Source organism: Pleurodeles waltl, chromosome 8 (genome assembly GCF_031143425.1).
Source record: "Pleurodeles waltl isolate 20211129_DDA chromosome 8, aPleWal1.hap1.20221129, whole genome shotgun sequence".
Taxonomy (NCBI): Eukaryota; Metazoa; Chordata; class Amphibia; order Caudata; family Salamandridae; genus Pleurodeles; species Pleurodeles waltl.
The window spans coordinates 8,557,861-8,581,975 of NC_090447.1; the positions used below are offsets into that span (position 1 = coordinate 8,557,861).

The following is a 24,115-nucleotide window of genomic DNA, read 5'->3' on the forward strand; positions in this document are numbered from 1 at the left end:
TAATGCAAGAGCTCATCCGAGTTCCTCTGCATCTCTCTCTTCACCTTCTGCCAAGGAATCGACTGCTGACCGCGCTGGAAGCCTGCAAACCTGCAACATAGTAGCAAAGACGACTACTGCAACTCCGTAACGCTGATCCTGCCGCCTTCTCGACTGTTTTCCTGGTGGTGCATGCTGTGGGGGTAGTCTGCCTCCTCTCTGCACTAGAAGCTCCGAAGAAATCTCCCGTGGGTCGACGGAATCTTCCCCCTGCAACCGCAGGCACCAAAAAGCTGCATTACCGGTCCCTTGGTTCTCCTCTCAGCACGACGAGCGAGGTCCCTCGAATCCAGCAACTCTGTCCAAGTGACTCCCACAGTCCAGTGACTCTTCAGTCCAAGTTTGGTGGAGGTAAGTCCTTGCCTCACCTCGCTAGACTGCATTGCTGGGAACCGCAACTTTTTCAGCTACTCCGGCCCCTGTGCACTTCCTGCGGAAATCCTTTGTGCACAGCCAAGCCTGGGTCCACGGCACTCTAACCTGCATTGCACGACTTTCTAAGTTGGTCTCCGGCGACGTGGGACTCCTTTGTGTAACTTCAGGTGAGCACCGTTTCACGCATCTTCGTAGTGCCTTTTTCTGGCACTTCTCCGGGTGCTACCTGCTGCTGAGAGGATTTCTTGTCTTGCACGACGTCCCCTCTACCTCCTGGTCCAATTTGCGACCTCCTGGTCCCTCCTGGGCCACAGCAGCGTCCAAAAACACTAACCGCACTATTTGCAGCTAGCAAGGCTTGTTGGCGTTCTTTTGGCGGGAAAACACTTCTGCACGACTCTCCACGGCGAGAGGGATCCGTCCACTAAAGGGGAAGTCTCTAGCCCTTTTCGTTCCTGCAGAAACCTCAGCTTCTTCTGTCCAGTAGAAGCTTCTTTGCACCCACATCTGGCATTTCCTGGGCATATGCCCATCTCCGACTTGCTTGTGACTTTTGGACTTGGTCCCCTTGTTTCACAGGTACCCTAGATTGGAAATCCATCGTTGTTGCATTGTTGGTTTGTGTCTTTCCTGCATTATTCCTCTAATACGACTTCTTTATCCTTAGGGGAACTTTGGTGCACTTTGCACTCACTTTTCAGGGTCTTGGTGAGGGTTATTTTTCTAACTCTCACTATTTTCTAATAGTCCCAGCGACCCTCTACAAGGTCACATAGGTTTGGGGTCCATTCGTGGTTCGCATTCCACTTTTGGAGTATATGGTTTGTGTTGCCCCTATCCCTATGGGTCCCCATTGCACCCTATTGTAACTATACATTGTTTGCACTGTTTTCTAAGACTATACTGCATATTTTTGCTATTGTGTATATATATCTTGTGTATATTTCCTATCCTCTCACTGAGGGTACACTTTAAGATACTTTGGCATATTGTCATAAAAATAAAGTACCTTTATTTTTAGTATAACTGTGTATTGTGTTTTCTTATGATATTGTGCATGTGACACTTGTGGTACTGTAGTAGCTTCACACGTCTCCTAGTTCAGCCTGAGCTGCTCTGCTAAGCTACCATTATCTATCAGCCTAAGCTGCTAGACACCCTATACACTAATAAGGGATAACTGGGCCTGGTGCAAGGTGCAAGTACCGCTTGGTACTCACTACAAGCCAGTCCAGCCTCCTACATCTGCACAAGATAGTTCCCCCTTACAAGGAGGGGGATGACATTAACAAGTGGTTTGCTGCACTTGAGAGGGCCTGAATGGTACAGGGGGTCCCTCAAAGGCAGTGGGCTGCTATCCTATGGCTAGCTTTCAGTAGAAAGGGTAGGGATAGGCTCCTTACTGTTAGAGAAAGTGATGCCAATAATTTTGCAGTTTTGAAGGATGCACTCTTGGATGGATTTGGCTTAACCACTGAACAATACAGGATTAAGTTCAGAGACACCAGAAAAGAGTCCTCACAAGACTGGATAGACTTTGTTGACTGTTCAGTGAAGGCCTTGGAGGGGTGGTTACATGGCAGTAACATTTCTGACTATGAAAGCCTGTATAATCTTATTCTGAGAGAGCATATTCTGAATAACTGTGTGTCTGACTTGTTACACCAATATCTAGTAGACTAAGATCTGACCTCTACCCAAGAATTAGGAAAGAAGACAGACAAATTGGTCAGAACAAGAGTGAACAGAAAAGTCCATACAGGGGGTGACAAGGATGGCAAGAAGAAGGATGCTAAGTCTTCTGACAAGGGTGGGGACAAATCTAAAAATGAGTCTTCATCAGGCCCACAAAAACACTCTGGTGGGGGTGGTGGGTCTAAATCCTCTTCTAATCAAGTAGAAAAGCCTTGGTGTTATTTATGTAAGGTAAAAGGCCATTGGACAACCGATGCCAGTTGTCCAAAGAAAAACACCAAACCTCCCACTACCACAACCCCTACTGCAACCTCTAGTGCCCCTAGTAATAGCAGTGGTGGTGGGAGCAAACCTACTAATAGCCAATCCAAGGGAGTAGCTGGGCTCACTTTTAGTAATTTAGTTGGGGTTGGTCTTGTTAGGGAGACCACAGAGGCTGTGCTAGTCTCTGAAGTTGCCATTGATTTGGCCACCTTGGTTGCTTGTCCCCTTAATATGGATAAGTACAAGCAACTTCCCCTAATAAATGGTGTTCAGGTCTACAGGGACACAGGTAATAGAGAAACTGGTACACCCTGAACAACACCTACTTGGTCACCAGTACCAAGTGACAGACGCTCATAACAACACTCTTAGCCACCCCATGGCTGTTGTGAATCTCAACTGGGGGGCGCGGTTACTGGTCCAAAGAAAGTTGTGGTTGCTTCAGATTTACCTGTAGATTGTCTACTAGGAAATGATTTAGAGACATCAGCTTGGGCAGAAGTGGAGTTGGAGGCTCATGCAGCAATGCTGGGCATTCCTGGGCATATTTTTGCTTTGACAAGGGCTCAGGCCAAAAAGCAAAAAGGACAGGGTGACTTGGATCCTGGAACAATGGACCAAGTGCTCCCTAAAGCTAGGGGTAGCACGGGTAAATCCCTACCCACTATGCCTCCCTCTACAGATGATTCTCCTTCTGAGGGAGAAGAATTTCCTCCCTGTGCAGAACCTTCACCAGATGAGCTGGAAGCAGACACTGCTGAGCTTTTGGGTGGAGGGGGGCCTGCCAGGGAAGGGCTGAGTGTGGCACAGCAACCCTGTCCCACATTAGAGGGTCTCAAACAGCAAGCTGTCAAACAGCAAAATTGGGATTTCAGTGACTCACATAGAGTTTACTGGGAGGAAAACCTCTTGTACACAGAGGCAAGGGACCCAAAACCTGGAGCAGCCAGGAGATTGGTCATTCCCTTGCAGTACAGAGAGTTCCTCCTAACTCTGGCACATGACATTCCTTTGGCTGGACATTTGGGTCAGATAAAAACATGGGAAAGGCTTGTCCCCCTGTTTCACTGGCCTAGGATGCCAGAGGACAAAAAAGATTTCTGTAAGTCTTGCGTGACTTGCCAAGCAAGTGGCAAGACAGGTGGCACTCCAAAGGCTCCCCTTATTCCACTGCCTGTGGTTGGGGTTCCTTTGAAAGGGTAGGGGTTGACATAGTTGGCCCCCTTGACCCTCCTACTGCTTCAGGCAATAGGTTTATCTTGGTGGTAGTGGACCATGCCACAAGATATCCTGAAGCAATTCCTCTAAGGACCACTACAGCACCAGCAGTGGCAAAAGCCCTCCTGTGAATCTTTTCCAGGGTGGGTTTTCCAAAAGAGGTTGTATCAGACAGGGGTAGCAACTTTATGTCTGCATACTTGAAGGCCATGTGGAAGGAATGTGGTGTAACATACAAATTCACCACACCTTATCATCCACAAACAAATGGACTGGTAGAGAGGTTTAATAAAACTCTCAACGGAATGATAATGGGACTCCCTGAAAAACTCAGGAGGAGATGGGATGTCATATTACCTTGCCTCCTTTTTGCTTACGGAAGGTACCCCAGAAAGGAGTGGGCTTCAGCCCCTTTGAACTCCTCTTTAGGAACCCTGTAAGAGGTCCCCTAACACTTGTAAAGGAGGGTTGGGAACAACCTTTAAAAGCTCTTAAGCAAGACATAGTGGATTATGTACTCGGCCTAAGATCCAGAATGGCTGAGTACATGAAAAAGGTCAGTAAAAACCTTCAGGCCAGCCAAGAGCTCCAAAAGCAATGGCATGACCAGAGGCTGTTCTGATCAGTACCAACCAGGACATAAGGTGTGGGTATTGGAGCCTGTGGCCCCAAGAGCACTCCAAGACAAATGGAGTGGACCCCATCTCATTGTTGAAAAGAAGGGCTAGGGCACCTACTTGGTTGACCTAGGCACTGCCAGGAGTCCCCTTAGGGTGATTCATGTCAACCGCCTAAAACCCTACTATGACAGGGCTGATCTCACCCTGCTCATGGAAACAGATGAGGGACAGGAAGAAGAGAGTGACCCTCTCCCTGATCTCTTCTCTTCCACAGAAGAGGATGCTCTAGTGGAAGGTGTAGTTTGGGCAGACTGTCTTACTGCTGAGCAAAAAGACAACTGCATAAATCTCCTAGGTCAGTTTTCTGAACTCTTTTCAACTGTGCCAAGCACCACATCTTGGTGTGAACACACAATTGATACTGGAGACAGCATGCTTGTCAAGAGTAAAATCTATAGGCAGTCTGACCATGTCAGGGACTGCATAAAGCAAGAAGTTCAGAAAATGCTTGAACTAGGAGTGATTGAACATTCTGAAAGCCCATGGGCCTCTCCTGTGGTGCTTGTACCAAAGCCTCACTCAAAAGATGGAAAAAGGGAGATGAGGTTTTGTGTAGACTACAGAGGTCTCAACCAGGTAACAAAAACTGATGCTCATCCTATACCCAGGGCAGATGAGCTCATAGATACACTGGCATCTGCCAAGTATCTAAGCACCTTTGATTAGACTGCAGGGTATTGGCAGATCAAATTATCAGGGGATGCTAAAGCAAAAACTGCATTTTTGACTATTGGAGGGCACTACCAATTCACAGTAATGCCCTTTGGTTTGAAAAATGCACCTGCCACTTTTCAGAGGTTGGTGAATACAGTCCTGCAAGGGGTGGAGGCTTTTAGTGCAGCATATCTGGACGATATAGCTGTCTTTAGCTCCACCTGGGATGATCACCTGGTCCACCTGTGGAAAGTTTTGGAGGCCCTGCAAAAGGCAGGCCTCACTATCAAGGCTTCAAAGTGACAGATAGGGCAGGGGGAAGTGGTTTAACTGGGACACCTGGTAGGTGGAGAACAGATTGCACCACTTCAGGGGAAAATCCAGACAATCATGGATTGGGTTCCCCCTACAACTCAGACCCAGATGAGAGCCTTCCTAGGCCTCACTGGGTATTACAGGAGATTCATTAAAAACTATGGCTCCATTGCAGCCCCACTTAATGATCTCACTGGCAAGAAGATGCCTAAAAAGGTATTGTGGACAGCTAGCTGTCAGAAAGCTTTTGGGGAGCTCAAACAGGCCATGTGCACTGCACCTGTCCTACAAAGCCCATGTTACTCCAAGAAATTCATTGTTCAAACTGATGCATCTGAATTAGGGGTAGGGGCAGTCTTATCACAACTCAATTTTGAGGGCCAGGATCAACCTGTTGCTTTTATCAGCAGGAGGTTGACCCCTAGAGAAAAGTGTTGGTCTGCCATTGAGAGGGAGGCCTTTTGCTGTGGTCTGGGCACTGAAGAAGTTGAGGCCATACCTGTTTGGCACTCACTTCATTGTTCAGACAGACCACAAACCTCTACTTTGGCTAAAACAAATGAAAGGTGAAAACCCTAAATTGTTGAGGTGGTGCATATCTCTACAGGGAATGGACTATACAGTGGAACATAGACCTGGGAGTACCCACTCCAATGCAGATGGACTCTCCAGATATTTCCACTTAGACAATGAAGACTCATCAGGTCATGGCTAGTCTTATTGTCCTTCGTTTGGGGGTGGTGGTGTAGGAAAGTACCATCTTGCCTGGCATGTTACCCCCATATTTCACTGTATATATGTTGTTTTAGTCTATGTGTCACTGGGACCCTGCCAGGCAGGGCCCTAGTGCTCATAAGTGTGCCCTGTATGTGTTCCCTGTGTGATGACTAACTGTCTCACTAAGGCTCTGCTAACCAGAACCTCAGTGGTTATGCTGCTCTCTCTGCTTTCTAAATTGTCACTAACAGGCTAGTGACCAATTTCACCAATTCACATTGGCATACTGGAACACCCTTATAATTCCCTAGTATATGGTACTGAGGTAACCAGGGTATTGGGGTTCCAGGAGATCCCTATGGGCTGCAGCATTTCTTTTGCCACCCATAGGGAGATCTGACAATTCTTACACAGGCCTGCCAGTGCAGCCTGAGTGAAATAACGTCCACGTTATTTCACAGCCATTTACCACTGCTTATAAGTAACTTATAAGTCATCTATATGTCTAACCTTCACCTGGTGAAGGTTGGGTGCAAAGTTACTTAGTGTGTTGCCACCCTGGCACTAGCCAAGGTACCCCCACATTGTTCACGGCAAATTCCCCGGACTTTGTGAGTGCGGGGACACCATTACACGCGTGCACTGTACATAGGTCACTTCCTATGTACAGCGTCACAATGGTAACTCTGAAAATTGCCATGTAATATGTCTAGGATCATGAAATTGTCACCCCAATGCCAGGGACAATTCCATGATCTCCCGGGTCTCTAGCACAGAACCTGGGTACTGCCAAACTGCCTTTCCGGGGTTTTCACTGCAGCTGCTGCTGCTGCCAACCCCTCAGACAGGTTTCTGCCCTCCTGTGGTCCAGCCAGGCCTGGCCCAGGAAGGCAGAAAATGGACTTCCTCAGAGAGAGGGTGTTACACCCTCTCCCTTTGGAAATAGGTGTCAGGGCTGGGGAGGAGTAGCCTCCCCCGACCCCTGGAAATGCTTTGATGGGCACAGATGGTGCCCATCTCTGCATAAACCAGTCTACACCAGTTCAGGGATCCCCCAGCCCTGCTCTGGCGCGAAACTGGACAAAGGAAAGGGGAGTGACCACTCCCCTGACCTGCACCTCCCAGGGGAGATTCCCAGAGCTCCTCCAGCGTGCCCCAGACCTCTGCCATCTTGGATTCAGAGGTGTTCTGGCACACTGGACTGCTCTGAGTGGCCAGGGCCAGCAGGTGACGTCAGAGACGCCTTCTAACAGGCTCTTACCTCTCTTAATAGCCAATCTTCCTTCCTAGGTAGCCAAACCTCCTTTTCTGGCTATTTAGGGTCTCTCCTTTGGGGATCTCACCAGATAACGAATGCAAGAGCTCATCAGAGTTCCTCTGCATCTCCCTCTTCACCTTCTGCCAAAGGATCGACCGCTGACTGCTCAGGACGCCTGCAAAACTGCAACAAAGTAGCAAGACGACTACCAGCAACCTTGTATCGCTTCATCCTGCCGGCTTTCTCGCCTGTTTCCAGGTGGTGCATGCTCTGGGGGTAGCCTGCCTCCTTCTTGCACCAGGAGCTCTGAAGAAATCGCCCGGGGGTCGACGGAATCTTCCCCCTGCAACTGCAGGCAAAAAAAGACTGCATCACCGGTCCTCTGGGTCCCCTCTCAGCACAACGAGCGTGGTCCCTGGAACTCAGCAACTCTGTCCAAGTGGCTCCCACAGTCCAGTGACTCTTCAGTCCAAGTTTGGTGTAGGTAAGTCCTTGCCTCCCCACGCTAGACTGCATTGCTGGGTACCACGTGATTTGCAGCTGTTCCGGCTCCTGTGCACTCCTCCAGGATTTCCTTCATGCACAGCCAAGCCTGGGTCCCTGACACTCCTTTTTGCAGTGCACAACCTTCTGAGTTGTCCTCCGGCATCGTGGGACTCTCTTTTCTGACTTTGGGTGGACTCCGGTTCACTCCTCTTCTAAGTGCCTGATCCGTTACTTCTGCGGGTGCTGCCTGCTTCTGTGAGGGCTCCCTGACTTGCTGGGCATCCCCTCTGTCTCCTCCTCCAAGTGGCGACATCCTGGTCCCTCCTGGGCCACAGCAGCATCCAAAAACCCTAACCGCGACCCTTGCAGCTAGCAAGGCTTGTTTGCGGTCTTTCTGCGTGGGAACACTTCTGAAAGCTTCTTCACAACGTGGAACATCAATCCTCTAAAGGGGAAGTTCCTAGTCCTCTTCGTTCTTGCAGAACACCAAGCTTCTTCCATCAGGTGGCAGCTTCCTTGCATCCCCAGCTGCCATTTCCTGGGCATCTGGCCACTCTCGACAGTGTCGCGACTCTTGGACTTGGTCCCCTTGTCTTACAGGTACTCAGGTCCGGAAATACACTGTTGTTGCATTGCTGGTGTTGGTCTTCCTTGCAGAATCCCCCATCACGACTTCTGTGCCCTCTGGGGGTAGTAGGTGCACTTTATACCTACCTTCCAGGGTCTTGGGGTGGGCTGTTTTTCTAACCCTCACTGTTTTCTTACAGTCCCAGCGACCCTCTACAAGCTCACATAGGTTTGGTGTCCATTCGTGGTTCGCATTCCACTTTTGGAGTATATGGTTTGTGTTGCCCCTATCCCAATGTGCTCCTATTGCAACCTATTGCAATTCTACACTGTTTGCATTAATTTTCTTGCTATTAATTACCTAATCTTAGTTTGTGTACATATATCTTGTGTATATAACTTATCATCATACTGAGGGTACTCACTGAGATACTTTTGGCATATTGTCATGAAAATAAAGTACCTTTATTTTCAGTACTTCTGTGTATTGTGTTGTCTTATGATATTGTGCATATGACACCAGTGGTATAGCAGTAGCCTTACATGTCTCCTAGTTCAGTCTAAACTGCTTTGCCATAGCTACCTTCTATCAGCCTAAGCTTCTAGAAACACCTCTTCTACACTAATAAGGGATAACTGGACCTGGCACAAAGTGTAAGTACCCTTGGTACCCATATAAGCCAGGCCAGCCTCCTACAGGGGGTGATTGTTTATGTGTGGGAAGGTGTCCCTTTCTGCACATAAACAGTTACTAATGGCACTTTGGCACTTCTGTGTGTGCTGCACAATGCAGCACACACAGAAGGGCCAAAGCGTCATTTTCAAATGATTGTTTATGTGCAGGAAGGGACACCTCCCCGCACATAAACAATCGCGTCTGGCATTTTCCTCTTTCTATGCGTGCGGCAAAATGCATAGAAAAAGCAGAAAACCAGGAGGAATAAAAGTATTCCTCCTCATTGCGCCCTGCTAACGCCACTCCTGGGATGGCGTTAGATTTTGACGTTGCCTCAGGTTTACGTGATTTCATAAATCTGAGGCAGTGTCAAAATGCAATGGGTGTTGCTGTGTTACACCCAAAGCAACACCCACTGCACGCCCCTTTCCACGCACAGTGCTGCGTGGGAAGGGACTGTATTTACAGGGTGGCGTTAAGCCACAAAAAGTGGCTTAACGCCACCTTGTAAATATGGTGCTGTGCTTAGCGCCACAGGAGCGTGGCAAAAAATTACGCTCCTGTGGCGCTACGGTTGTATAAATACGGCCCCAAGAGAAAACCGTCGGCGTGGACAATTGCTATGCATTAGAAGCAATTGTTCCAACCTCAGAGATTTTGAATCAGAGGCAAAAATCTTAACTGAAAAATGATAGAATAGACACTATCCCACAAATTAGATAGGTAAGGAAGAAAAATAAGTTAGATACAGTAACAAGGACAATATATTGACAGATAAGGAATGGAATGACAACACGCAGGTGGCGTGCATAGTTATGTACATCAATATTTCCATTGAAATAAAGAAAATCAGTAACAAACTTTGGAGCATTCTGAATAGTAACAATCTAACATTGAAAAAGCCCTCTTCTCCTTCAAAAAAAGTACAATACTTTAAGGAACATGCTAGTATACACAAGGCCCTGAACTAACACGCCAGGAGAGCAAACGTGCTTTGGAATCTCCAACTTGTTATGGGAGATTTTCTCTGCGGCCATTGTACAGTATGTCCCCTCAGGACACACACTGGTCTCAGTTTTCAGTGGGAAGAAAGATATCGCACTAACTGTAATTCTAAGTATGTGATTTACACAATGACTTGGCCATGTCATTTAAAATATATTGGGATGGCCACCAGGAAAGTCCAGCAGAGGATAATAAAATATCTCAGCAGCATCTTATATCGAAAGGCCACAAAAAAAAAAAAATTAGATGGACAGACCTAGACAAAATCAAGACGACCCAGGACACCATAAAAATCCTTCACAGAGATGGGTTCAGAGATTAAAAACGCACTAGCAGGGCCTCAACGATGATATCCCATGGAACCTCATTCATACTCTGAATAGTAAATAAGCAACCCAGAAAAGAGGCACTAAGACTGAACAGAGTATTCCCAACCCCAGCAGAGTGACTCGCCCCCTGGCTTGGAAGAAGGACCTCAGTCATAGAATGTAATCGGGTTGACCAATCCCTCAGTGGGACTGATGATGTCTCGAAAATAAGGAACAAAGGGCCAGATGTGGCGAGCAGTTCTGCCCATTCTGTGTCTATGGGAAAATGTGTTCGTACATATGGCCCAAAGTGACCTGGTAATGAGAACTGAAAACAGTCATTCCCTACAGGACACTACTGAGGCCAGGGAGCAGCATATTTTCAAATATTTTACAACAACATACTGTATATTGAGGTTAATAAATTCTCATGGAGCACAGCCCTTTAATCCTCCAGGGGGTTTACACAGAATACATTTGGAACGTAAACAAGGATACTTCCCCTTCCACAAATAGAAGCACTTCCGTTCTAGCGTGGAACAGGCGCTGAGCTCAGCATCTTCCAGTATTGTACATCTGTTTATAGCAAGCGACGTAACCAGGCGCTCTTTGGAGACTGGTAACTGAAACCACCTGCCCGGCACCCCTGAGATGAGGGAACAAAGAAAATGAAGGCTATGAGCATCCCCCCTGCTGGGAACCGCCCCTCAAGCCATTCGCAAAGCTTAGGCAAGATGAACAATGGACGTGGCCCCTTTCTATTCAAATCGGGGTGTATCCACTCGCGTGCTGCAGCACCCCTACACAATGAGCGATGCCATGCGCACCCCACTACAGGAGTAGCATAGAAGAGCATGATGGAACGAGCAAGGGACAAGACCCCCCTCCCCAGGCTGTTAAGGGGAGCCCCCCTTAGATGTGGCAGAGCAGGACTAACGCATCCCCTCGCAAGGGGGGCGCAATGGTCCCCTGTCTCTCGTGATGCCTCAGAGCGGTGACTCAACGACCGCTGGAGTCCTGGAGGGACCACATCTCCCCATCCTGAGGGGCGCTGAGCTCACGTCATCACACCCCAGGGAGGCGGCTTCACCCGCATCCTCTCCAAGGCGGGGAGCATCTTCCCTTCACAGGGCGGCCTTGCGGCCACCAGGCGGTCCCCGGGGCGGGCTCCACCGCACACGGCCCCGGGAGTGCCGAGGCCTCGGTCTCCCTCTCCCTAGAACGGACCTCGAAGGTGAAAGCAGCTTCGATAACAACCTCTTCTTCCCCTCTCACCAGGTGTGACTGCGGGACGTGTTCCAACAGCGCGTCAGGTGATTGGAGGCACCTTGGAGGGTAACAACTGTCTCTCCGAATGGATATTTTATTAGAAATGACTTAATATGACCGGTCTGGACCCTCGCCGCGTGTATATTTTAAATGTTTGTATGAGTTGTGCACCGTGGTAGCTAGTATGAATGTTTGCAAGGAACAGATAACCCTCTCCTTTTTACAACAAAGAGCACGTCTTTAGCACGAACACACACAACTCCATCGAATGTCTGCCTGAGACAAGATCACTGACAGAGCACAACCAATCAGGATAAACTGCATCCATGTATTCTATAGATAATGTCTTGGAATACTCGGAGCTAATACCAACAGGGTGTGTGAGAGTCCACAATAAAAACACTTAGGGCCTGATTTAGATGTCAACGGGGAAAATACTTCATCACCAGCGTGAGAGGTATCCCGTCCACTGAACTATGATCCCCATAGGATATAATGGGATTGTAATGTGGAGATGGGATATCGGGGGATATAATGGGATTGTAATGTGGCTGATGGGATATCAGGGGATATAATGGGATTGTAATGTGGCTGATGGGATATCAGGGGATATAATGGGATTGTAATGTGGCAGATGGGATATCGGGGCATATAATGGGATTGTAATGTGGAGATGGGATATCGGGGGATATAATGGGATTGTAATGTGGCAGATGGGATATCGGGGGACATATGGGATTGTAATATGGCAGATGGGATATCTGTTACATTTGTGAGTATTTCCCTCCACCAAGACCTGAATCAGGGCCTTAATATTTTCATTGGAAGAATGAGATGAGGGCATCATTTTAAAACCACTGATCTCAGGATGGTAGGATACCTTTGTTGAAAGTGATGTAGAGTGTATCCTACTGTCCCTGGTACAATATCTTTTCTCTCTCCCCTCCCACACACAAATAAAAGTATAATTCTTTATTTTGTGGACACATGGGGCACTATACATTTTCCAGAACCAACTCAGAAAGGCAAAGAACTGGGACACGTATGACACTACACATTTCCAGACACCAGCTCAGATGTACAGGGAACGGAGGGCCAAAAGATACCACACGCTGTCCAGACACAATCTCAGACATGCAGGGAACGAGGATACATGGGATACTACACACATCCCACAAACCACTTCACACATGCAAGGAAGAGGGCACATACAATACCCCACATATTGCAGAAACCAGCTCAGCCATACAGGGGACAAGGACAGACAGGATACTACACACATTCCAGGCACCAGATCAGGTCTGTGGTGAATGGGGACACATAAGATTTTACTCACATTCCAGAAACCAGCTCAAATGTGCATGGGACGGACACACACAAGGTATCATTCACATCCCAGGCACCAGCTCAGACAAGCAGGAAACAGAGACCACAAAATGCTATACACATCCCAGACACCAGCTCAGACAAGTGGGAAACAGAGACCACAAGATGCTACACACATCCCAGGCACCAGCTCAGACAAGCAGGAAACAGAGACCACAAGATGCTACACACATCCCAGGCACCAGCTCAGACATGCAGGAAACAGAGACCACAAGATGCTACTCACATCCCAGGCACCAGCTCAGACAAGCGGTAAACAGAGACCACAAGATGCTACACACATTCCAGGCACCAGCTCAGACAAGCAGGAAACAGAGACCACAAGATGCTACACACATCCCAGGCACCAGCTCAGACAAGCAGGAAACAGAGACCACAAGATGCTACACACATCCCAGGCACCAGCTCAGACATGCAGGAAACAGAGACCATAAGATGCTACTCACATCCCAGGCACCAGCTCAGACAAGCGGTAAACAGAGACCACAAGATGCTACACACATCCCAGACATCTGAGACCACAAGATGCTACACACATCCCAGACACCAGCTCAGACAAGCAGGAAACAGAGACCACATGATGCTACACACATCCCAGACACCAGCTCAGACATGCGGGAAACAGAGACCACAAGATGCTACACACATCCCAGGCACCAGCTCAGACAAGCGGTAAACAGAGACCACAAGATGCTACACACATTCCAGGCACCAGCTCAGACAAGCAGGAAACAGAGACCACAAGATGCTACACACATCCCAGGCACCAGCTCAGACAAGCAGGAAACAGAGACCACAAGATGCTACACACATCCCAGGCACCAGCTCAGACATGCAGGAAACAGAGACCATAAGATGCTACTCACATCCCAGGCACCAGCTCAGACAAGCGGGAAACAGAGACCACAAGATGCTACACACATCCCAGACATCTGAGACCACAAGATGCTACACACATCCCAGACACCAGCTCAGACAAGCAGGAAACAGAGACCACATGATGCTACACACATCCCAGACACCAGCTCAGACATGCGGGAAACAGAGACCACAAGATGCTACACACATCCCAGGCACCAGCTCAGACATGCAGAGAAAGGAGAAGAAAAAGATGCTACACACATTCTTAGACTTTCCTGCCACTAAATGGTGTCTCTAGCTTCTTGAGATTCATCCATTATTGCTTCCTCTCCAGTCTCACTGTTGTTGATATCTTCGTTTGAACTAGTCCTTTCTCTCATTCTTTAGGCTTTGTCAATCCCACAACTGGTGAAGCTGAAGGGCTCCACATGCACAATCTGGTTCACGTCAGCACTGGAGGAGCTATGAACTATTTGACTCAGGCTTCTAATGACCCTCTCTTCTACTGCCACCATGCCCAGACCGACAGGTAAAGCTTTGTTGATAAAAACACTTTAATGAAACAGAAACCTGATGTGCTGTGAGCTCAGTACATGTGTAGGAAAGTAGCCCTTTTCTAGGCGTGTTACCCTCACTTGTTGCCTGTTTGTCAGTGTGTTTTACTGTTTGTCAGTATACTTGATTGTTTTCACTGGAATCCTCCTAACCAGGATCCCAGTGATTATGCTGTCTCCTTTATTGGTTACTAGACTGTACTTTATCCCGCAATTGGCACAGTGAGGCCACATTATAAGTCCCTAGTATATGGTAACTAGGTACCCAGGGCATTTTGGTTCCAGGGGGCTGCAGCATATATTTCACCATCCATAGGGAGCCCATGCAAAGGCTTCTGCAGGACTGCCATTGCAGCCTGCATGAAAAGGTGCAAGCACCCTTTCACTGCCATTTTTCACTACACCAGTTCACTTATAAGTCACCCCTATGATAGGCCTTCTAGCCCAGAGGGCAGAGTGCAAAGTACCTGTGTGTGAGGCCACCCCTGCACTAGCAGAGGTGCCCCCATGAACTCCAGGATCATTTCCCAGACTTCGTGAGTGCGGGAATGCCATTTTATGTGTGTACTGGACACAGATCACCACCTATGTCCAGCTATATAATCGTAACTCCAAACGTAGGCATGTTTGGTATCAAACATGTTGGAATCATACCCCAAAGCTTTTGCAAGCATCGGCTGTACAATTCCGTGAACTCTGAGGGCTCCTTAGAGGACCCCCAGTGTTGCTATTACAGCCTTTTGAGGGTTTCCAGGTAGCCCAAGCGGCTGACACCTCCCAGAGAGGTTTTCACCCTCCTGTTGCTTGAGAAGCTCGAGCCCAGGAAGGCAGAACAAAGGATTTCCTTTGGAAGAAGGGTGTTATACTCTCTCCCTTTGGAAATAGGTGTTACAGGGGTAGCCTCCCCAAGCCAGTGGAAATGCTCTGAAGGGCATATTTGGTGCCCTCCTTGCATAAACCAGTCTACTCCGGTTCAAGGACCCCCAGTCATTGCTCTGGCACGAAACTGGACAAAGGAAGGGGATTGCCAGCTCCCCTGTCTATCACCACCCCAGGGGTGGGTCTCAGAGCTCCTCCAGAGAGTCCCTGGGTTCTGCCATCTTGGATTCAAGGTTGACAGGGACCTCTGGGAGCATCTGAGTGGTCAGTGACAGCAGGTGATATCAGGGCCCTCCCCTGATAGGTGTTTACCTGGTTAGGTGACCAATCCCCCTTTCAGGGCTATTTAGGATCTCTCCTTTGGATGGTTCCTCAGATTCGGATGGCAAGACTCCAGCAGGACTCCTCTGCATCCTTCACTTCAACTTCTGACTGAAGAAACTGCATCTGGACTCTTCAGGACCCTACAAGCTGAAACAAAGAAGCAAGACGCCTTCTGCAACATTGAATCTCCGGCTCCTTCCAGCAACTGCAACATCTCCCCGGTCCTGCATCCTCCGAGGGCAGCCTGTCTTCAGCCTGCATCAGAAGAAAGAAGGAATCTCCGTTAGGGTGAAGGAGTTACTCCCCTGCTTCTGCAGGCACCAACTGCAACAACAACCGGTTTTGTGGATCCCATTTTCTGCTGAGCTACTTGATCCTGCATCACAGGTGGTGGACTGAAGTGGCCCCGACGGTCCTCTCTTCCAACTGTCCAACTTTGGTGGAGGTAAGATCTTGCCTCCCTACGCAAGACTGTAACCCCGTGCACCACGTCTTTTTCAGCTGCCGAGGCTTGTTGCCACCCTCCTCTAAGATCTTCGTGCATCTTGAAGCTCCCGCCCCCAACACTCCTTGCTGAGGCGCACAGCTCCCTGAGTTGTTCTCCAACGGTGTGGGAGCCTTTCTCGTAGTGCTGCCCCCGTCCTGTGAGACTCCTGAGCGTGCTGCCTGGTCTTCTGTGGGCTATTTGAATTTCTGAGGACCCCCTCTGAGTCCCCCTCCTGGGTAGAGTTCACCTGGTTCTTCCTGGTCTCCGGCAGCGCCATTTTCCGCTAACAGAGAGCTTTGCGTGTGCCAAGGCTTGTTGGTAGACTCCGATGATGCAAACCTGACTGCAATCCTCCATCTGGTGTTGGACATCACCTGCACCCTCCAGGAACCCGATTTTGTTTTCTTGGGTGCAGAGTTGACACTTTTTCATCACCGGTGTTTCACCTTTTGCACCTTCATCCGGGTTGGTAGAGGCTCCTGCTCTTCCTGGACTTTTCAGTGCTTCTTGAACTTGGTCTCCTTTTTCCACGGGTCCTCGGGTCCTGGAATCCACTGTTGATGTCTTGCAGTCTCTTCTGGGTTTTTCAATATTCTTCTTTGCTTTTCTCTGTGTGTTCTGGGAAACTTACTGTGATTTACTCCTGTTTTCCTGGTCGCTGGGGTGGGTTGTGGTACTTACCTTTGGGCTTTCCTGGTACTCCCAGCTTCCCTCTAAACACTACACTTACCTAGGTGGGGGACCGGCTTTTGCATTCCACTTTCTTAGTATATGGTTTGTGTTCCCCCTAGGCCTCTTTCTAACTTTTGTGTTTTTCACTATTTGCGCTGTTTTCTAACTTGTTGATTCAAACATAACTGAGTTCATTTTCTAATCAAAATTGATTCTATAAAAATTCTGGAGGCATAGATCCTGGAACAGGAGTCCAGCTTTCTTGCTTTCATGAGGCTACTACAACAATATATCTTCAGAGGGTCCACAAATTCTTCAAATCAAAAAGCCACCTAACTAGTAACACAATTCACACTATCTAAAAAGCAATCCCCCAGCCCCTAGAAACAAGGCACACATCTTTTGGAGGACACCACGTTGCCGTTGTCTCATCATAATAGCAGAAGGAAGATTTGCCTCTGTTCATTATGGCTTCCTTGCGGGGTGGACAATGCTAGGAATGCAGTACATCATACCAGAAATCTTCTGCTGAACCCCTCCTGGGTGATGATGTTGTGGAGATGGCTACAACATTTAGGTCCAGAGAGAGAATCATTTATGTCAAAAAGTTGTATTCATCCTGCAGAGCAAAGAAATATTAATGCAAAAAGGTCACTTCTATATTGTGTGGCCAAGACCTGCAAAGTGGGAATCCTGGCATGTACTTGTTAGAAATGGGGTCTCTGGTTGGCAGTCAGTTTGCACTCTCTCCAGATAGGGACCCTCACTCTAGTCAGGGTAAAGGAGAAATACACCTGGTTAATCCCTGGTCACCCCCTTGGTAGCTTGGCACAAGTAGAAAGGCTTAACCCAGAAGCAATGTGTATAGTATTTGTACCAACAAACACAGTAATACAGTGAAAACCCTACAAAATGGGCACCACATCAGTTCAGAAAAATAGGTAATATTTATCCTAATAAAAAAAAACAAAATGACAGAAATCCAGCATATACAAGTCAAGACATGAATTTTCAAATTAATATGAGTCTTAATCCATAGAAAACAATGGAAACGTTGTTGTTACACAAAGTACCTGGTTTGCATAAAAAATAAAGCTTCACGGGTGAGTGTGTGTTGGAAAAGTCAGTGATGCATCGATTCCTTACTCACAATTGAGGTCGTGAGTTGTTTCTTCTCCTGTTGGGTCAGCGATGCGTCGTTTTTCTCTCTAGCAAGAGAGCGATGCATCGATCTTTCACGGCCAACTACGTTTCATTCGAAGTCCGGTCGCATGGTGTTAGGAAACTGTGCTGCCAGGGGTTTATGTTGTTATCAGCAGATGCTAGCGGGTGTTGCACATCGTTTCTCCAGCCAGGATGCATCGATCTTCCAGCTGTGATGCAGCTGGAGCATCTATATAGGCAGTGAGGCCAGGCGGGTAGTTTATCAGCTGCGTTGCGGATGGCACGTCGTCTGTGTGGATTTCTGTCCTTTTCCACCACCTTCACCTCTCAAGGGCCCAGGGACTGAATGGGGCACCAATTGGCTGGACAGGAGTCTCACGCGAGAGTCCAGGTGCTGGCAGGGGAAGTCTTTGATGGCTCTGAGACTTGAACAACAGGAGGCAAGCATAGTTCAAATCCTTAGAGATTTTTCTCAAGCAGGAATGCACAACAAAGTCCAGTCTTTGGCCCCTTTCACAGGCAGAAGCAGTAAATGCAGGATAGCTCCACAAAGCATAGTCACAGGCAGGGGCAGCACTTCTTCTCAGCTCTTCAGCTCTTCTCCTTGGCAGGGGTTCCTCTTGAATCCTTAAAGAAATCTGATTTTCAGGGGTTTTGGGTCCACTACTTATACCCCTTTCTGCTTTTGAAGTTGGCAAACTTCAAAGGGAAGTCTCTGTTGTTCACAAGATCCTGTCATGCCCAGGCTAGGCTCCAGACTCACACCAGGAGGTTGGAGACTGCATTGTGTGAGGGCAGACACAGCCCATTCAGGTGTAAGTGACCACTCCTCCCTCCCCTCTAGCCCGGAAGTATTGGCAGTATTTAACTGTCAGGACATGTAAAACACTTAAGTACATGTCCGATCTTTAACATACACCGCACCCTGTCCATGGGGCTACCAAGGGCCTTCCTTAGGTGTGCCTTGGGTGTGTACAAAAGGAGAAGGTTTGGGCCTGACTTGCCAGGTTGAATTGGCAGTTGAAAACTGCACACATAGACGCTGCAGTGGCATGTCTGAGCCATGTTTTTACAGGGATACTTGAATGGGTGGTACAATCAGTGCTGCAGGCCCACTAGTAGCATTTGATTTACAGGCCCTGGGCACCTTTAGTGCACTTTACTAGGGACCCACTAGTAAATCAAATGTGTCAATCATGGAAAAGCCAATTACACACACAATTTAGACAGGGAGCTCTTGCACTTTAGCACAGGTCAGCAGTGGTAAAGTGCCCAGAGTACCAAAAACAGCAAAAAACTGAGTCCAGCACACAGTCAAAACATGGGAAGCAGAGGCAAAAAAGACAGGGGAGACCACGCCAAGGATGCCAGGTCTAACAGTCAGGCATTACGAATGGGTGGGTTGGAGCCTCACGTTCGCGAATGGGAAAACTTCCAGTATGAAGAGGCGAACTTGCAGCAGCATTCTTTGGGTGAGTGGTGCGGTTCTGGCGGAGACAGGCCCATTTACGTTTGGGAAGAGCCCAAAAGCTTGATTGCAGCAGCAGAAAAAAACACCTCAAAAGGCCCAGGACCTGAGAGGCACATCTCGGGGGTCAGGAGCTCATTGAAGACGTGTCCAGGAGTTGTGAAGAACCTGTTATGACCATGAGGCTCAGATCAGGAGGGCAGCAGACAAGCCCTTGGAGTTCTTTGGGGTCCTGGGTTCAAGATGAAGTACAAGTCCAGTTCTCCTTTCCCAGGCAAGAGGGCAGCAGATAGCAGGTAGGTTCAGCACAGTAGCAGTCCTTGTAGAAGCACAGCAGTCCTTCTTTACAGGAAAAGTATCCACATGTCCAGAAGTGTACTGAAGTGGTTGTGTCAGAGGAGCAGTACCTATACCCAATTGTGACTTTGAAGTGGGGGAAACTTCAAAGAAAGGTCTTTGAAGTTCACAGAGGTCTCCCTTCCTGTCCTGGCTCCAGGGAGTTGTGGAGCCCTCTGTGAGGGGCCAGGATACACAGAGGTGTCAGCTCCTCCCCCATCCAGACCAGGATGGCGCATCAGGCATCAGTCAAATCTGAGCTCCCTTTGTGTGTGGCTGCCTGGAGGGAACGCACAAGCCCAGCTGTCATCCCACCCCAGACTATACTTAGAGGCAGTCAGAAGGCACCAAAAGGCTAAAGTGAGAAAATTACAACTTTCTAAAAGTGACGTTTTCAGAACTCATTTCCTATGGAAGAGTTTTTCACCACCAGGATCTGTAAAACGTAAAAGTACATGTCCTACTTTTAAAATACATTGCCCAGGGCCTATTCTACGACTGACCTATATGTATTAAAAAGGAAGGGTTGAACCTGGCAAAGGCTTAAACTTGTGAGGTCAACATGGCAACTTAAAACTGCACACACAGGCTGTGCAATTGCAGGTCTGGGCCATGGTTAAGGGGCTTCTTAAGTGAATGGCACAACCAGCGCTGCAGGCCCACTAGTAGCATTTTATTTACAGGGCCTGGGCACATCAAGTGTACTTTACTAGGTACCTATGAGTAAATTAAATATGCCAATTGGGGCTAAGCCAATATTACCATGTTTAGTGGGAGAGTACTGGTGAGCAGTGGCAAATTGCACAGAGTCCTAAAGCCAGCAAAAATGAGGTCAGAAAAGGGGAGGAGAAGGGCGAAATGTTTTGCTGCTGACCCTGCAGAAAGAGCCATTTTCAACAGAGTTCATTTAAGCTATTCTAGTCTTTGATGTAAGGTTTATGTGTCCACCTTTCCCTATAACCATGATGTGCATATTCTGCAGCAGTCAAAATAACTCTGAAACACAAACTCACCATAAATCCACAACCTGAGGCTCTGAAACTTCAAAATGGTAATGTTAGCCAAAGGGAAACTCTTCCTAGATGAACTGACTAAGAACACTTCAGTGGATTAAGAGTGAGGTCACTTCCTTACAGACAACAGCAACCTTGAGTCAGATTACTCAGAGAGTAAGCTACGTCTATTACACTGATGGGTCCCAGTCTAGATTTATCTTGGTGATTGGTAAAGGCTTTTTAAAGTAAGCCTGGTAAGCCTGCAGACTCCCTTAGGTTATGACATCATTCTGAATCCCAGATAACTGCATCACACTTATGAGTCCTAAACAGCAATACTCTTAGGTATAAGATGAATTTCACTGAGAGTTGCATCTCTTTAGTTTACAAGGCACGACTCTTTAAAGTTGGCACAGCACCTTACCCACAGGTACTATAAATAAGATTTACTCTTTCTGTGTTTGGTGAATGTGTGTAAGGGAAGCATATGTTTACCTACATTCAAAAAGCCAGCAGTGTATGACATTGTGTTGAAAGCTTCCCAAATGACCTACACTCATGAGTCCCAAACAGTGCAGGATTTTCCCTATTAATGATTGGTAACTATCTGCGGAAGAGCTGTGTCTGCTCTTTGAGGTAATGTAGTCCTGTGTGAATGGAGTATCTTTGAGGTAATGTAGGTGTGTGTGAATCTGATCTTTTTGGGGTAATGTTGTCCTGTATGAATGTAGTATCTTTAGGGTAATGTAGGCCTATATTAATGTGGTCTCTTTTGGGTAAAGATGTCCTGTATGAATGTGTTCTGTTTAGGGTAATGTTGACTGTAAGCATTTGATTTCATTGGTAATGCTGATTGATATGAATTTTGCCCCTTTGGCTGCTGTGCACGTTTGTGATATGTGGGGGACTTTGCTCTTCGGCCTCCGTTAATATTTTCCCACTAAACGTAGCCAGGTAAAATGGGCATCCCACATCCCATCTTTGGGATTCTAAAGATACTCAGAGTTTGTGGATTCCCGTGGAGAGAACCACGTAAATGTCCAAAATATAGCAATTTTTTGTGGGAAAATTGGGGAAAAGGTGCTACCCAAGAAAGCGTACATTGTTTCCTTTAAAATGGCACCAACAAGAGGTTTGCTGTACGAAGATCACTTTAGCCTACAGTTTGTGTGGAAACAAATATGCAACCTATAACTGAACCTCAAAAGCTGTATATTTCTTAAAACAAAATTCAAAATCTAGCAAGGGGCCATTTGTGTAAACTGCTGATAATAAAACAAATAGGAAAAAATAACAATTGGTGACAAAGTTGTAATTTTTTGACCTGATGGACAATTCACAAAAAGAACATCTGTAAGGGAAAGAAGGTGTTTGTTCGTTTTTGAAAAACATGTGTAACACAAGCCGCTAACAGCTGAGCTACCGCCTATAATGATTATTCATTGTTTACTGACCATGCAGCAATTCATATGGTAAAAGTTTATAAAAGAAAAATGAGACTGAAGGAAACATGTATTTTTCCAATGTGAATAAGACAGTGAGTTTAGGAATAGAGGTTATTTGTAAACCTCTGAAATTGGGGTTACCACTATTATCATATAACTCAGAGGACATGTTGCAAATTTTTTCTTTTGTCCATAGTGGCTTCTATTGGAAGCCAAAAGTGCAGAGAAATGCAATGAGTAATAACACACGCTCTGTTCTCTCTTCCCTTTCTTCTTTCAATATAGATGGTTCCCTACTTGTGTGGTTGGGCCTAGGACCCATAGCATGAAAGGCCTCAACATTCGAGGTGGAGACATCACATTTTTGGTTTGACAAATTAACCTTATTGATGAGGTGCCTAGCTGTGAATTTTGGCCAAGGTTCAGCTACCAGCCTGGGAAACTCACCAAACCCAGATAGTTCTGAAAACTAGGCTCCTGAGGAGAATGGGGTGGTATTACTTGCATGGATCTCACTGCGTCTTCTCCCTTGCAATGTACTGAGAACGTCAAACTTTGGTTAAAATCACACACTTTGCTCACATGTTTGTGACGAAAAGTTCTGGAATCTTTGGGGATCCACCAAAATGCCTACCAACTATCGTTCCCACAGTTTTCCTGGTAAACACCTTTAGAAAGGTGACAAGATGCCTGCCCACACCCATCCTATGTACTGCTCTGCCTAGAAAGTGGAAGCCAAATTGTGGTCCCTGATACGTTGTGGGGTGTCCAAACCAGATGCATATCTGTGTAACATTATGAAATACACCCATAGTCAAGAAAACCAGAGTCACTATGTACTGTTTGTGGAGCTGGTTACAATGATGCTAAACAATGCCTACAGTGGGACTCACTTGGTTTCCCAGGTATGTTTACTTTCAGCTTTGAATTTAAGTGAAGAGTTGTCTTGAGACAACTCACTCTGATTCTGAATATGAGATGGCTCTGTGAGCCAGGTATGATGCTGCCTTTTTGATTTTTGATTTAAAGAAGCTATTTCGTGCCCTTGTTCATAAAGGCCTGGGCCAGAGGCAAGCATAAAATGTGTCTGTCTTTTCTGAGTCCCTCCAGGACTGAAGACAATACCTGCTGTGGCCTGAGAGATGAAGAAGGAGGTGCACTGCCAGCAGAAGAATGATTTTTACATTCATTGTGGCTAATGTCGTGGCACACAGAACGTGACCTAAAAATGTGGGACGTACCTTGTTGTACCACATTCAGATCAAGCTAAAAATGTACTGAACAAGTGCCACTTGACAGCAATATATTCTTTCTCAGTAAATGCAAAAGAAAAGAAAAGATTATGTTATGTTTTTTTGTTAGAGACACAATAACATATTGCACAGAAAACATACCAATCAAAAGCATCTTATCTAAAAAAAACAGGCAGTACAATTGTAGATTTTTGAATAAATAAATCTAGTATTTGTAAAGTGCAGCAAATCTGTGAGGGTCTCAAGGCACCGAATTGTAGGCACAGGTGATTTGCCTCCTGTCAATGATTCAGCCATACCAAGGCTTTAAGAAATATTATGACTGTGATGGCAAATGACCAAAGATTATGAGAAAGAAGTGTATTATACTCTGCACGAGACGATTGTGTGATCTCTGGAGGCGGGGCAGGAGCCATTTAAAACTCGTTCGCGCTCCCGCCGTCGCGGGAAGCGCTGTGTGATCTCTGGAGGCGGGGCAGGAGCCCTTTAAAACTCGTTCGCGCTCCCGCCGTCGCGGGAAGCGCTGTGTGATCTCTGGAGGCGGGGCAGGAGCCCTTTAAAACTCGTTCGCGCTCCCGCCGTCGCGGGAAGCGCTGTGTGATCTCTGGAGGCGGGGCAGGAGCCCTTTAAAACTCGTTCGCGCTCCCGCCGTCGCGGGAAGCGCTGTGTGATCTCTGGAGGCGGGGCAGGAGCCCTTTAAAACTCGTTCGCGCTCCCGCCGTCGCGGGAAGCGCTGTGTGATCTCTGGAGGCGGGGCAGGAGCCC

At 47.4% G+C, this 24,115-nt stretch overlaps 1 protein-coding gene across 1 annotated transcript in view; it reads left to right on the top strand.

Moving 5' to 3' along the window:
• The window catches only part of LOC138249009 (tyrosinase-like), a 108,735-nt gene that overhangs the window by 46,487 nt on the left and 38,133 nt on the right, over positions 1–24,115 (top strand). Inside the window, exon 3 of the mRNA XM_069203066.1 lies at positions 14,161–14,302. Within this exon, the coding sequence (XP_069059167.1) occupies positions 14,161–14,302 (142 nt within the window). The remainder of the gene's footprint in view (positions 1–14,160; positions 14,303–24,115) is intronic.